Source organism: Nematolebias whitei, chromosome 18 (genome assembly GCF_014905685.2).
Source record: "Nematolebias whitei isolate Nwh7 chromosome 18, NemWhi1, whole genome shotgun sequence".
NCBI classification, from domain to species: domain Eukaryota; kingdom Metazoa; phylum Chordata; class Actinopteri; order Cyprinodontiformes; family Rivulidae; genus Nematolebias; species Nematolebias whitei.
The window spans coordinates 25250111-25265993 of record NC_056515.1 but is presented as its reverse complement, the minus strand read 5'-3'; the positions used below and the strand labels follow the sequence as shown (position 1 = coordinate 25265993).

Sequence of the window (15883 nt, the reverse complement as noted above, 5' to 3'; positions counted from 1 at the left end):
AATTAAAAAGAGATTGGTTAAAGTAACAAAAAACAAACTGTAATGACTCTTGATTGGACACCAAAGCTTATACAAGTTGAAAGTCTTTCAGAAAGTTGGCATGGCAGACAATACAGGGTTCCCAGATTTTGACTTTTCGATATAAAACTAAAATAAAAACATTGCCAAAACCATAAAAATGTGACATCTTTGTCAGCCATCCCGATTGCTGTAAAAAATGTTAATGAGTGTTGTTAAACTTTTTTTCATGCAAGAATTTAAATTATATAGAAGTATATCTTAATACTAAGATAACTAATAAAGAAAACCGACATAGCAGTGAATTTGTAGCTATTAATAACTGTGGCTGTAATTTATTTATGAGTAATTATAAGTAATATTTTGATTTTTTTTAAAGTTACTATGATTATGTCTATTTTTATTTTATTGCAGTTTTAAAACCAAGTATTTTAGTTGCAATTAAGTGTTTGTGTCAGAGCTGACTTTTGATTAAAAATAAATAAAGCCAGACGCAATAGAAACAGCAGGGGGCGCTGTTCGTGCTCTCGGCGCTTGGGGGCGCAGTTGTCTAAATATTAACCGTAGAAGAAGAAAAACGAAAAGTCATGGCAGCTGACAGTTTGTAATGAGCCAACAAAAAAACAGTGAAGACTCTTCGAAGTTGAATTTACAAGGTTGAAACCAGGCCAGGGAGGGAAACTCAGCCGACAACATGTTGATAACTTTGAAGACTTTACAGCAGCAGACGTTCAAAGTTGACATCGATGAAGAAGAGACGGTGAGAGTTATAAATATTTCGAGCAGGGGGTGTGGGAGTTGGATATGTCCTGGAAACGACTGGCTTTAGTTTTGGGGAAGTGTATGTAAATACGAAATGATAACTTAGTTAAAACCGTCTTCAAGTTTATCGAGTCTTGTTTCTAATGCTCAGCTTTAAACAGGTTAATAAATTGGGGACAAATTGCACAGATCTGTGAGTTGTTGTGTCAGCAGTTAGCCTTAGCCCGCGTAATTAATGCTCCAGATGTGGTTGGACATATTTTACCCATAACTTTTACTTTCGTTAAGCTACCAAAGCGCTATATTTGCTGCTTTTTTTTTGCTGTAGATTAGGTTAATCCACTTAAAAAACAAAGCCTGGTTTTATGTTCATAATAGATATAAATAAATTAAACATCAGTTTGTTTTTTATTTTGTTGTGGTTTTATGGTCCTGGTAGCACTTAATGCACACTTTGGACTCTTTGTATTTGCTGTAACCAGGCAGGATAGGCTTAGAACAGTAGTGTCAGTAAATGTGATTGATTTTTGTTTTGTCTTTGTTTTCCAGGTGACATCATTAAAAGAGAAGATTGAACAGGAGAAGGGAAAAGAGCATTTTCCATTTGCTGGGCAGAAACTGATATATGCCGGTATGATGCTTTGTAAAAACTCATTTCAATCTGTTCTTTTAGTTTTTTAATTCAGTCACTTTCTTCATTTACAGGTTTTCAAACCACTCAATAATACATAGAAGTTAATTATTTCCACGTCACAGCTCTCCTGAAGGAGACTCGCAGGTTTTCTCTCTGTTGGAATCTCTTCAGTAAAGAGTTTGATCAGCAACTGGGGGTTTTAGGTTGCTTTTAATGTATTAATTTATTATTTTTTTTAACAAATATTGCCTCGTTTGGCCATTAAAATGTCCTACTTCTTTGGTTATATTTTGCATTTTTTATTTATTTAAAGCAGCTAAAAAGATACATGTTTACACCTGAAAAAACAAAACATAATTCAGATGGGATCTGGACAGTAACCTTCTCACTGGATACAAAACCGTCTCAGTGGAGCCTTCTATGAACTCATCTGCTGAAACATCTTGGTGTGATGTTTTTTTTTTTTTTTTTTACCTACTCTTAGATTTGTTTTGCTCAGTTAAGACAAGTTTTTGCAGCGACGACTTCTCAGTTAAAATCTGCATTACACTAGATCAGCTTGAGACAGTAATTTGTGTTTTTTACATCTCTCTGGTAATTGATATTTATTAATGTATATGTTGGTCTCAGTCGGTCAACATTTATGTAAGCGGCTAACAGCTGTACAAACTGCTACAGCTTTAAAGAGCGTTACACCAGTTCTGTCCTCGTTTAATAGTTTTCCTGTTGATGCCAGGATGCAGTTTAGATGTTACTTGTTTTAAAAGTCTTAATGGCATCAAACACCAAATTATCTGTCTGAACTTCTGCACTGTGACACTACAGAGCTCTAAGATCCATAAACCAGCCAAACCAGCTCGTTCTGAACACTCCCAAATCCAGACTTGACTTTTGCAGTGGTGTCCCCACTCTGTGGACCAGTTTACATTTAAATGTTAGAGCTGCTCAGACCAGCAGAGATTTTACATCCTTGATAAAAACCCATTTTTAGTCCTGGTTGAGCAGGGCATCCTGATTTTTTTTTTTTAATTGATTTTATTGTGCAAGCTCATCTTAAGTTCTTGTATTATGTGTTATTATATTTGAGATAAACTGCGTTGCTTTTATTTTTACACTTTGGTCAACAAAGGTTGTTTTCAAATCAGCTAAAGGAATAAACTTTAACTTTGTCCTTTGTAGAAAATCATCTACATCTGTAGTATTTCAGAGTTGAGGGTTTTGCTTGACCAGCCAAATCGTTCTCAGATGTTCATCAAGTCAGCAAACTTTTATTTACTGGTATTACTTGCTTCACTTTGTTCCTTTACTCCCTTCATGCTGCCATGGTTGATAAAGTTGCAAGCTGTGGCTTCTTTCTCTGTTTCTTCACAGGTAAAGTCCTCCATGATGACACGCCCCTTAAAGAATACAAAATTGATGAGAAGAACTTTGTGGTCGTCATGGTGACAAAGGTTTAGGAACCAGAGACAAACTTTCTGTTTTTTTTTTTTTCCCATTTCACAGAAAGAGCATGATCACTTTAAGACTTTGAGGCTGAGCTAAGAATGCTTTTTATCAACTGAATGTTGTTTTGCAGCCTAAAACGACCTCAGTCGCCTCTCAGACGTCATCTGCTGCTTCAGCTCCCAGCTCTGCAGCACCTCCTGCAGCACCTCCTGCAGCACCTCCTGCTTCGTCGTCCAGCTCCGACAAACCGGCAGAGCAGCCTTCTCCTGACGACAAACCAGAGGAGAAGCAGCCTTCCACAGCTGAACCACCAGCTGAACCATCATCCACCCCTGTCGGGTAAAGCTGGGTGGATGTTTATTTGACATTTATCTACTGTACTTGCTGCCGTACATGTTGCACCGTCGTACAAGTTATTTATAGTCATAGAAGTCCAAAAATGTCTTAATAAAATGGAAAAACATAAATAAGTCACTTGGTCGTATAAGTCGCATCTATTATGCGTCACCGCTGACCACCCGGAAAACGTAGGCTGGTGTTGTGCCCAAAATCGATTGGCTGCTAAATGGCGGCCACGGGAGCATGCACGGGAGGCTTTAACAAGAATTTAAGAAGATGAACACTTAAAAACAAGTATTTGTTTGATCGACATTATTGTAAAGTTGTGTCTCAGTTGATCTTTTCCTTAATAAAGGCACTTTAATGGTCAAATCAGCTGCATTTCACTTGGGTGGCGCAGCAAAATTAATAGCCACTTTTCCCTATTAATGAGACACTTGGCTTGCCATATTAGTCGAGGGCCCTCTAGTGGCTGAAAATGGTAGTGTTCATTATTTTCAATATCAGAATGAATGAAATTGTCAGATCTCAGCCAAAATTGTGTTATAAATATGGGGAAACATGTTCCATTCGTTTATTCGGTGTATAAGTCACAAGACTTGCAAATTTATGAAAAATGGTGCGACTTTTACGGTGAAACATGGTCATTAAAATAGCACATGACTCACACAAGGTTGTTTTTTTTTTTTTGTTTTTTTTCTTGTAGAAGCTCTGAAGCTTCCACAAGCACAAACTTGATCAATGAAGCGGTTTCAACTCTCGGTAAGAGTCTCTATTAGAGTACAGACGTTGAAGCAAAACCCGACTCTAGTTGCTCTTCTGACCTGCACTTGTTGTGTTTGTGTGTGTTTCTTTAGTGACGGGCTCGTTGTACGACGCCATGGTGAACGAGATGATGCTGATGGGCTACGAGAGGGAGCAAGTGGTGGCTGCTCTGAGAGCGAGCTATAACAACCCAGACAGGGCTATGGAGTACCTGCTCTCAGTAAGAAGAACTTTATTACTATTCATTTTTGTTCTTTTATTCCTAAAGTACTGATTCACCTCAGATTTGAAACGGAAATGTTCAGATCTTTTATGTTTAAGATGTACAGTTTTCCACGCCAACACTGCGAGCTGTGACTCCTCCCACAGGGCATCCCAAGCAGAGATCAGGGTCCTACAACAGGCTCGGATGCAGCTGCGCCTCCAACCAGCGAAGCTCCTGCTGCACCTGCTGTTAGTGCTCCTGCCAACACTGGCGCCTCCCCAACTGCTGCAGGAGGAGGTGAAAGCACTTTCCTGTTCCACACATTACAGTAACCTTCATTATAAGCTGCGTCTGTAATTATCCTTCTTGTGCTGTGGTTTCTAGGAATTTTGGTTTCAGAAAATCCCTTGAGCTTCCTCAGAAATCAGCCTCAGTTCCAAGTCATGCGACAGCTGATCCAGCAGAATGCGTCCTTGCTTCCGGCCTTGCTGCAGGAGCTTGGCAGGGAGAACCCAGAGCTGCTGCAGGTGAAGCGTGTTAGAAATGACAAGAAATATTGAATTTAGATCATTTACTCACTTGAGTTATTCACTTTTTTCACTCATTTGCCAGTTATAATCAAAAATATCACAGTTGCGTGTTTTCCTGTTGTGCAGCCCTGCAGATGGTTGTAACTGATACCGTAGTGCACAACTTCCAAATAAATAACAGATATCAAATTGGGAAAGATGCATAAAAACCAAGTCTGCCCTATAATTCAACAACTTGTAGAATCGTATTCTTTACAGCATCGCTTCAGTTCGGTGAGGGCTGCAGGCATTTGTATATCCACCGCATTTTAAACAGGCTGCAGTCTGGACTTTGATTTGAGCGTTGCAGTAATTTTATTTATTTATTTTAACCATTCTGTTGTAGATTGGCTGCTGTGTTTTGGATCACTGTCCTGTTGCATCATGGTCCAGCTTTGTCCAGTCTTTAGCTCTTAAACAGATTTGACTCAAGAATGCTTTGGCATACAGAGGAGCTGCACCTGTGGCTTCAGACAAAAAGCGTCACCTCCCCACTAGGTGTTTGTGCCGATATGCTGTGCTTGGTTTGCTCCAAACATGGCCCTGTGCATTATGGGTAAACACCTCTATTCTGGTCTCCTCTGTCCAAAGAACATTGTTCCAGAAGTCTTAAGTTGTTCTACGGTGTTTTTTCAAAAAGAAGAGGCACCCCCTCCAAACAAGCCGTGTCTGTTCAGCCATTTTCTAAATGCTCTGTCATGAACTTTAACCTGATAACTGAGGCCTGCACAGGCTGAGGTGGCGTTCTTGTTTTTTGTAATTTTCTCGGAGCATTGCACAGTCTGACCTTGGGGTGAATTTGCTGAGACATCCGCTGGTACCTGTCTTTAATGTTTAGTTTTGATTTAAATTGCGTCTTCATAATTTGGCAAATTCATGCAGCTACAACACTTCAAATTTTGCTATCCTTTTTAATTTTGTTTGCTAAAAAGCTAATCTGATATTTTTGTTGCTGCATTGCACAATAATCTGATTGTTTAAGAAGATTATGAACGTTTGCATTGTTGTCGTCGGTTCTCGTTCGCACCTTGCATTTTGGTTTCGTGACTTTCCTTTCTTTGCTATCAACCACCGCAGGAGATCAGCAATCACCAAGATCATTTCATCCAGATGCTGAATGAGCCCAGTCCAGATCCAGTGCCAGGAGGTGGAGGGGTTGAGGCGAGAGGAGCAGGAAGGGTAGGAGGGGATGCCACCAGTGGGAGTCACATGAGCTACATTCAGGTCACGCCACAGGAGAAAGAAGCAATAGAGAGGGTGAGGAGGCGGCTTAGACTGCAATTTACTTTAAATTCATATTCATTGTTGTTTTTCATAAATACTCCAACTATAGACGGTAATAAAAAGTGCTTGAGTGGTTAATAAGTTTATTTTCTTTCATTTCAGCTAAAAGCCCTAGGGTTTCCAGAGGGACTTGTGATCCAAGCCTACTTCGCTTGTGAGAAGAACGAGAACCTGGCTGCCAACTTCCTTTTACAACAGAACTTTGACGACGAATGAAGGAGCCATTCTGATTGTCCCCCCCCCCCCCCTTCTTGTTTACTTTTTGGTTTCGGATGTTCATTCTAAATGTAAAACAAGCCTTTTAATTTCCAGCACATATTTTATTCACCACTTCCAAATTCACCTTTCGTGGCAACACTGGATGATTATCAGGTGGTGGCTGTTGTGCACAAACAAGTTGTTTGTAAACAAGTTCAAATGAAGAAACAATAAAAGTTCAATCGTTTTGCATCAAAGTACGTCTGTCCACACTCATTTAAATTATTTCTGAGTCAGACTAACATGATTTTTTTTAATAGTACAGATAAATTGTATGTTTTTATTAGAAGGAAGCTATAATCAAGGAAAATCTTAGAGCTTATGACCATATTTATTAGAAATTTTAGAATGAGAATATAATTGAAGAAAACAAGTTACATTTAAAGCAACAAATTTGCATTAAACAGTTTTTTCTGTGTGAAATGTCAAGTTTAAACATTACTTTTCGTTGCCTCAAACAGCTTTAATTTTTTAATCAGTCCCTGTTAAATAACCCTAACTTTGTATTTTAGTGTCTGCAGACTACACATTAACAGCCTCGCATCAGGCTTGTTTGTTGTGGATGATTAACTAGAAAAGATAAAAGATTTTCTTTAGTTTTATTTTCAGGCATAGACAGATCAGGGTGTTGTACCTGAGTCCACCAGCAGAGGGCGACAGAGACCACAGCTTCTAAACCTGTCGGTGACGTCTCAACAGGTGGACACACAAGTACCTGTATTTTCATTACTTTGAAAGTGATTCTAAGGCTTCATAATTTAACTGTATTGTACAGCTTCAAATCAGTAAATATATTAACCTTTTAAAAAGTACGGCCAAAATACTTTTAATGGATGCAATCAAGAGTGAAATTGGTGCGGCGCAAACATTTAAAAGCACTTTAAGGACAGTTTTCAATCATTTTATTTATTTAAACCATTTTTTTTTCCAAAGGTAATAGTTGGTATTGTTTAGAAAATGTAAATACAATTACAAAGCAGTGTTTGCCAAATCATTTAAACCTAATATTTAAACAAGTCCTGCTCTGAGATGAATGTTTGGAGAACAATATTTGTTAAGAGAAAAACTAAATGAAATGTTCGTAGTGAAGCTTGAGTTTCCCACGCTATCACAGAAGCTGCTTTTCAAACAGTACTGATAAAAAATTAACACAAAAGTCATTTGTTTTAAGAAAAACACAATTTTGACTGAATGAGTTGACTTTAAGACGCATTTTTACCTTCGTGTTCAAAGAGTTTGTGGCTAATTCATTTAGTTTGATAAAGTTGTAACTTGTTACAGTCATAGTAAACGTTTATCTAGTTTTATTTTTAGAAATTTATTGCTTTAACATGTCAACTGCTCATCAGCTTTGTTAGAAGTTTCCGCAACTCTCTGAATTATTTTACATTTCTTGGATCAACAAGCTGTTTTTAATTTTTACACCAAAACAACAGATTCTATAAATTGTTGAATCATTTGCCCAAACAGTGTCTTACAGAGTGGTGATTTCTTATCCTTAATAAATTTGTCTTTTGTGGGATGTTACAAACTAGTTGCTAATCAAACAAGTTTAAAACAGTTTTACTGATTCCCAGTTCTGATCCCTGAGGAACACCATCCTGCAAGTTTTAGTTGCTCCTCTGCTCCAATACACTTGATTTTGAAGGAAAGGTGATTAACAGGCTTCTGCTGAACTTAAGGAAGTAATTAAACCACCAAATCAGGTGTGTTGGAACAGAGAAACAACTAAAACATACAGGATGGTGTTCCTCAAGGACCAGAGTTGGGAACCCCTGAATTTGTCTTTCACAACTCTCCTATTTGTGTCCTCTAACTCAACGTTTGAGATGTAAAATATCTTTGTGTACATTCTAACATATGTAGAGTCCCCATGTTTTAGGTAATTTAAGCATATTTCTGTGTTGATGTGTTTGAGCTCTGCTGCATGCTAACTTTGCCTCCTGTTGAAGCTGAAGTGAAAGCATCGGGAAAGAACACAAAAAACTGAGCATCAACTGAGTCACTTCAGCACTCGCTCTCAGTCAGAAGCTGTGAGCTGAATTTAATGTGAACGCTACAGTATTTTCAGAGAAATGCAACATTTAAGCATCTGGGTAGAGTTACGCAGCGAGAGATACATGATGATGCTAATTATACAGCAGATTTCTGTCAAGACATTGTGCTGTCGTAGCATCATTGTGCGTATTTTTATTCATATTGTCTTGTGCACATTAGGGCAGTCAGATCTGGTGTCACCCTTGAAAGTCGGCCAGTAACTTCGTTGTTCTCCCCTTTCTTCCCTCTGACAGGTGGAAAGAGAAACCCGCGGAAACAGGACATTGTCGGGGTGAATTTTCTTTTGAAAATCTCTTTTTAAGGACATCTTTGTGCTCGTTTGCCCTGCGGCTGTGTCACCATCATCATTGTGCGTGATGTGACCGCTAGCTACTGCTGCCATTTAAATGAGCTCTACTGTTACTGTAAATAATGAGGAAACCTCAGCTTTACATGCTTTTTTTTATACATGTTTTCCGAGGAGCATAAAGAGAGCACTTGTTGTGTGACTGCAGATTTAGCATTAACACTATTTTTCTTCTTTTTTTTTTTTACCTTTTTTGCAATCCACCACTACTTTTGTGTACTTTTTGATATTTTAGCCACATATATCATATTCACCTTATTCACAGGGGTGCTAAAACTTTAGGGTTTGCAACTTTTCTATATATTTTTTAAGATTTAACTTTATTTACAGATATTTCCCCTTATAAATGCATTAAACTCTTAAATTCCTTCAATAAAATTGTTCTCTTTAGCTACTGTTCTACTGCTTGTAGCTTTCAGCTAGCCTTTTGCTACTTGTAGCTACTTCTTATGGCTTTTCCCTCTTAAGGGGTCACCACAGCATGACCTTCAATCACTCCACTACTTATTACTTAAAGCCACTGTTCTGCTAATTTTTGCTACAACTTTTAGCTTTTAGCTGTTTGCCACCTCGGCTTTTAGCTAGTCTTTTGAAATTCTGAGCTGGCCTTTTTTTATGTTCAGCTTGCCTTTTGCTACTTCTTTAGCTTATTTTGGTGCATTTGACTTTTAGCTAGTGCCGTTTCTTTTAGCTTTGACAATTAGCTTCTACTGCTGCCTTTTCACATAAAAAAAAATCATTTTTTTGTTATTTCAAATACATTTTATTTCATTATACAGTGTAATACAAAACAATACCAAAACATTTTTATTTACAAATGTACAAAAGTCAACATTATATTACATATTTTGGCTATAAACAAACAAAATATCTTTGTTCAGAGTTACTCATTCAATACAAAAATATGAATGTTTCATATAAATTATTGCACTTTGCAGCTGCAGTGCATTCAAAGATTGCCATCGCCATAAAAAAAAAGTGTTCACCTGAAGATCGATTGTGGAAGAGTCGTTTCACCAGTAACTTTATGGCACTTTTTCATTTTTTCACCTTTGTTTTAACCATGTTTCCTAACCTTTGGTACCTTTTTATTGCTTTAGTTACTGAGCACCATTCTGTATAAATTAACGCTGTACCTGAAAAAGATGGCGTTGCAGGTGAAACGTGAGTATAAATATAATCAATACAGTATTTTGAACAGTGTAAGATGGCGTGTTGCTGGTAAGAAGGCCTCTGGAGATGTTTTGTCTGTTGTTCCTGGTTTCCCTGACATTTCCAGTTAAAAAAAAAAAGAAGCTGCTGGCACCTGGTCCTCCAAGCTTTGTCGGTTAAATAAGACAAATTCCAGTTTTGGTCCCTTTTTTCTATATATAAGTTTTACAACCCTGGCTGAGGTTGTGTTGAGTCTTGCACAGTCAGTTTTAGAGAAATGCTCTTTTCGCCATGAACACCACAGCTTGTCTTGCTGCTTGACGCCAGCTTGAAGGCAACTTTTAAAACGTGTTGAGGAGTTTGTTCAGGATTCCATAAAAACACTTATATACTTTTTTTTTTATTTCCTTGGAGCCTTCAGCTTTAGTCATTTTGTCCTTTTCCATCAAAGTCTCATAAATGTCTCTTCATGTGGAGAGCAAGGTGGTCCGATCTGGAAAAGGCCCGGTCACATTTCTGACACTGGAACGGCCGATGACCCGTGTGCTTCCTGTAGTGGCGAGTGAGCTCATCCGAACGTGCAAACTTCCAGCCGCAGCCCTCCCAGTCGCAGTGGTAAGGCTTCTCCCCTTTGATAAAAACAAAACAATGCGCACGGCGCAGTTAGTATAGTTAAAGTAACCCCTGCTTCCCCACCTCCAAGAGAAAAGAAGTCCATCCTGTCCTGCAGCTCGTGTGCAAAAGAGGCCGAAGCAATCAGCCTGTAGGGTTTGTGTTTGAGCAGGGATCAGTATCAACCTGTTTTACTGCACCTGCCAAACTGTTGCCCTGTACTCCATCCCCCACCCATCCAACCTCCATTATGAGTCAATAATGCAACGTGTTTGCTCAGAATGTGCAACTCATGAGGCCGTTTGTGTTTATTGACAGTGACAACACAAGGACGAACAGCTTTCGGAAACAAAACGACCGGCGCTGCAGTCTACAAGTCACCGGAGACGACGAACAGAAACACTGTTTAAAAAAAAAAAAAAGAAGCCGCGTACCTGTGTGTGTGCGGTGATGTGCTTTCAGGTGGGAGCTCTTCGTGTACGTTTTCCCACAGCCTACGTAGTCGCACGTGTGCGTCGCCACCCTTTTCCTCGGCCAGGAGCGCCTGCCGCGCTTGGGCTTGGGCTCCTCTGGCAGGCAGTCCCCGCTGGAAATCATGAGGGCCTCTGCGGAGAGAAAAACACCATCAACACCATCACCAATGTGCTTTTACCACATTAAAGACCAATTCAAATGTTGCATTATGGAAGTTATACATACAGAACATTTAATTTGTTAATGTTTTTTTTTTAATCACTGACTCCAGCATTGCCAGAACTATAAAGCCTGTTTGTAGCACACTTATTAAAAACATCTTAAAGTAGAGCAAAGACAGTTTACATATTTTATTAACAAAATATATCTCTGTGGTCATGTTTCATTTCTAGTTTAGGTCTTTGGAACTGTTAGTCTTTTCCGATGTCGACCCATACATTTAATATTAAAAGTAATCTTTGGGATTTTATACTTTTAAAGATTATACAGAAGTAGGAAAAATAGTGATAAATAAAGTGAGAATGACCTGGGAACTGCATGGACGATGTCTGAGGGTAGGAGGGGTAGCCCTGATTGGCGCCATGGTGGTAACCCTGTGGAGGTAGTGGGATCTGAGCGAGGGGATTGCCCAGTTGGTGCTCCCGGCTGAGAGGATAGTCCGGGGAGAGCGACGAGGATGAGGACAGCCTGCTGCTCGTCATGGACCGTCCCCCTGGGAACCCGTGTAGATCCAAGTGGCTGGGACGTTGCTGCTGCTGCTGCTGGCTTCCTCGGCCTTGTGAGTTTACCCCAGCCAGGTGGAGGTCCATGGGCTGCGAGATGGTGCAGTTACTGGGGTTCTCCTGCTTTATCCTGTGGCAAGCGAAGGACGGTGAAACACGGGACGGCGCCGAGTCCGACGCGGCGCCGACACAGGCCTTGCTGTATTCTCCCATGTCCAGTGTTGTCTTGACCACGAACTTGCCATGGAGGCTGGTGGGCTGAAGGTATGCAGGGTCCAACTCCGGCCTCATGAGCTCTGCCACAAAGCCCCCAGAGGGTGAGACGTCGCTGATGTCTGGGATGGTATAGAGCAGCTCACTGGCAGCGTCTTGAGGGGAGGGAAGTTGGTAAGAAGATGTGAAGGAAACGGGGGAGGAAGACATGGCCTGAGAAGAGCCGCACGCCATGGCGTCTTCCTGCTGTTGCTGCTGCAGCTGCTGCTGCAGGATAGAGTTGGACAGAATAAAGTCGTAGTCTAAGTCCAGGTCTGGCTCCGTGTCCTTCTTGGACATGCTGGTGCTCGTTATGCTGGTGGCAGTGGGGTGCTCTTGATCCGAGCAGAGGCTTCCTGCTGGCACACTGGATCTCTTAAGATGGGACAGCTCTTCCTTCCATTTCTAGAAGGACGTAAACAAAAAGGTATAAATCACCGGTTTATGTCCAAAAAAACCACATACATGTTTCTTCTCTTCTACTTTGGAAAAGGGAAAACAAAGGAGCAGCTCAGCTAAACTTACTCACGTGCAGAAAAGTTTCTTGAAACACTTGCAAACTGAGCGCTACAGATAAAGTAAGAAGTTGTCTCCGCCAAAACATGCAGAATCCAACAAAAATGCAACGCTAATCAGATTTGGCATGCGCTTTCTGTCTGCTTTAATGAAGTATCCCTGAAGACCTGCTGGCTGGCTGAACCGGTGCACGCCCCGGCAGCAGCAGGAGCAGAACCTAGTGTCAAGCTGTGACTGCAATAATACACTGAGAGCTTCAGTGGGAAACAAACGGCCTCTAAATAGACTCCATGTTAACAGATTCTTTGATGCCCACGGCTGCAGGAAGTGACCACAGACTACTCACTGGAAAGCCACTTCCTATGGGTCTGCTCCTGTCAGTGAGGTCGCTGGTGAACGTGGAAATAGATGGGAGAAGAGTTCCACATGCCATCTCGACTTCATTTGGAGGCTGCCTGGAAGGACACAAGAAAAATGATTAAAAACCAGAATGATCCAGGAGAGGATAATCCACTGTACAAGTTTCACCTCATCAGTTGGAACACGAGTCCGTTCAGCTGCAGTGCCTTTTCTTCTCAGTGAAATAAATCCCTTCCTTCTCCGTGCTTTAAAAGTTTGTGCTCCACTCTGCTTCTTCCAGCATGCGCCAGTTAATAATTATATGAAATAATACAAAACAGCCAGTTTGACTGGGGCTTTTAACGCTCTGGATGGGGGGGGAGACAGAGAGGCGACGAACAGGGGAATCCCTCCCGCCTGTTGCCGTGTTGGGACCCGGCGGCAGTCTGAGCTGAGTGAGGAAACCGCGTGAGAGGTATCCTTAAATCACAGGGAAACGCCTTCTGTTGCCTAGCAACGCACACAGGAAAACATTAGTGCGAGAAGGAGGAGGAGAAAGAGGAGGAGAAAAGGGAGGAGTCTAAAGGGGGGAGGCAAAGAGAGGGATTGTGTTTGTATTCATAGCAACAGCACCTTCTGCTTTTATTCATGTAAATTGTTCTTGAATGACTTTTTAATTGACACAGAGCGACTGGCACAGTTAGTTTAAATACTTTACTCAACATGACGACTGCAGTTCAACCTGTGGGGCTGCACCTGCAGGCAGGGCCGGCCCCAGGCTGCATGGGGCCCAGAGCAGAACTTCACTTTGGGGGGTGTGTTAAATAGTTAATAGAGTTTAGCAGTCACAAAAATGCCCCTAAACTCTGTCAGTTTTACAGATTTGGAGCTGAGCGTCGTCCCCAACACTTATTATGGAGCACTGTACGTTGTGCAAGACGTTTGTTTGAAACACGTCAATGTGCATGTGCACTCTCTGGTGGTCTGGGGGCCCTAAGCAGCAGCTTGGTTCACAATACCTGTGGGCACATCATCAGGCCAGGACTCTGTGGGCTACACTCATCTGCAGGTCAGAGGTCACTCTGTCAAGGATGAAGATGTTCACGTCCTTGATAGAGAGGAGCGATGGCTTGAGGGAAGCCATCTTTGTGAAGAGAACCTGTCCATCGTTAAACGGGGCGGAGGCCTCCATGTTCAACTGACCCCATCTTATAATGCTGTTATTGCAAGTATCACTCAGACCCCTGTGAATAGCAAGCGGCCATCAGGGCGCTGACAATCAATTGTTAGTTTGATGGTCCTGAATTTGCATGTGAACAACTAGTTTTGGCTGTCAGCCAACTGGTTGATCCACTATGAGAAGGTGCTGAAGACAGTTGCAGCTCCTCAGACTGAAGGGGTCTTTGGCATGAACAAGAAGAATCCGTCCAGAAGACCTGACTCAACCTTGTTAGACCCACAAGGTTCTCACAAAACATGATGATAGCTATTGTTTGATACAGATGCCACAATCTGAGGAATTTTGAGGGTACGACACAAATCATTAGGGGAACACATTATATGAAATATTAAAGCAGAATAGAACATCAATAAGCTTCTATTATAAAAAATATCTTGACTGGAAGAGCTGGAGTTTTATTTAACGCAAAGCTTTTAAAATTGTGAGTCTTCTGTGAGTGCATATATGTATGTACTGTATATTCATTGTGACATGACATGCTGTCTTTATGATAGATGTTAATGTTTCTGTCTGTGGAAACATCACTGCTCTCACTCTACTGGAGTATCTTCCAACTCTGATCCTTCATACTCGATCCTGTTTGTGTTGTTCAGTCGAAGAGAGGAGGGTGTTTGGTTTGAGACCCCACGTGCTGCATGTGCTTCTTGCAGATGACACAGTTCTCTTGGTGCCTTCAAGCCTTGACCCTCAGTGTGAACTGGACTTGTTCTCAGTCAGGTGTGAAGTGTTCGAGACAAGAGTCAGCTGACTCTAAATCAGGGACCATGGTTCTTGGCTGAAACGAGCAAAATGCTTTCTGCAGGTTGGTGTTGAATCTGCCTCGCGTGGAGGAGTTCGAGTTATTCAGTGGCTCTTTCACGAGTGACAGAGGAAAAGACGGACATGTGGACTGGCTGTAACGAGGGCATTGCTCCAGTCTGACATGGTGAAGAATGATCTGAGCCAAAAAGCAATGCTCTTGATCTACATCTGGGTTCCAAACTTCGTCTATGGTCAGGAGGTACTAAAAGAACAAGAATCCAGGTACAAAGTACAAATGAGCTCCTTCTGGGTGTCTGAACTCATTCTTAGAAACGAGCTGAGAAGTTTCACCAACCGGGGGAGCATGGAGTAGCGCTTAAAGCGTCTTATGCATAGAAACGAGTCAGGTGAGATGGTTTGTGCACCTGGTTAGAATGTCACCTGGTCACCTCTGCTGGTTTTGCCTCAGAGAAGACCTCAGGGGAGAAGATCACTGTTTTGAAATCAAGTGAACTCAGTATTTTGATTCATTGACAACCCTTCGGCGGTGCGCTGTCACACAGGATCAAAACACTTCTTCAAGAATACAAGTATTTTATTACAAACTAAATGTAATGACGTTAAATTAATCATTATTGGAAAAAACTACTTTGATAAATGGGATCTAGTCTTCTTTATACTATATCTCATTCAAAGCCAAACGTCTTAGACATGATCAGTCTTAGTTTGTGTATGACTGAACAATTATACCAATGTTTTAAAACACATAAAATACACACGTTAACACACATGCTCTGTTTGTTTAAGGAAAAAGGTTTTTATCTCACCTGTCTTGAGCTGAGGTCTTGTTCTGTTTGCGCACAGTTTGAGAGTGAACACAAGCCCCGCTGTCCAATATAATTAGACACTTTGACTCGAGAGTTTACTGCGAGAGCAAACAAAACGCTCGCCCGCTCATCCTGCTGCATCAGGATGTCGTCTGTTGGGCATGTCAACAAACGCTCCGTCATTCCAACCGGACACGTCCGCCGCAAACGTCTGCGAAGTCTAAAGCTGCAGTGAGACTTTTGAGCCTTAAAGTCAGCAAATATAGCCTGCGGGGGAACAAAATGGTAAAAAGACTCTGTCAATAGGTTGTGCATCCTGTTGGG

The 15883-nt window shown here is 41.1% G+C and overlaps 2 protein-coding genes across 2 annotated transcripts; one reads left to right on the top strand and one right to left on the bottom strand.

Annotated features, from left to right (window-relative positions):
- Positions 1–584: 584 nt before the first annotated feature.
- On the top strand, positions 585–6453 carry LOC119424798 (UV excision repair protein RAD23 homolog B). Its single transcript, XM_037692300.1, has 10 exons — positions 585–778; positions 1330–1411; positions 2786–2865; positions 2991–3199; positions 3906–3961; positions 4057–4184; positions 4334–4466; positions 4554–4696; positions 5816–5995; positions 6125–6453. Exons 1-10 carry the CDS (start codon positions 713–715, stop codon positions 6236–6238), a joined length of 1191 nt encoding a protein of 396 aa, XP_037548228.1. The 5' UTR covers positions 585–712; the 3' UTR covers positions 6239–6453.
- A 3443-nt stretch (positions 6454–9896) lies between these two features.
- klf4 (Kruppel-like factor 4) lies at positions 9897–15577 on the bottom strand. Its single transcript, XM_037691762.1, has 6 exons — positions 15560–15577; positions 12941–13261; positions 12759–12867; positions 11449–12301; positions 10883–11053; positions 9897–10465 (listed from the first exon to the last, which is right to left on the bottom strand). Exons 2-6 carry the CDS (start codon positions 12943–12945, stop codon positions 10290–10292), a joined length of 1314 nt encoding a protein of 437 aa, XP_037547690.1. The 5' UTR covers positions 12946–13261; positions 15560–15577; the 3' UTR covers positions 9897–10289.
- Between the last annotated feature and the right edge of the window lie 306 nt (positions 15578–15883).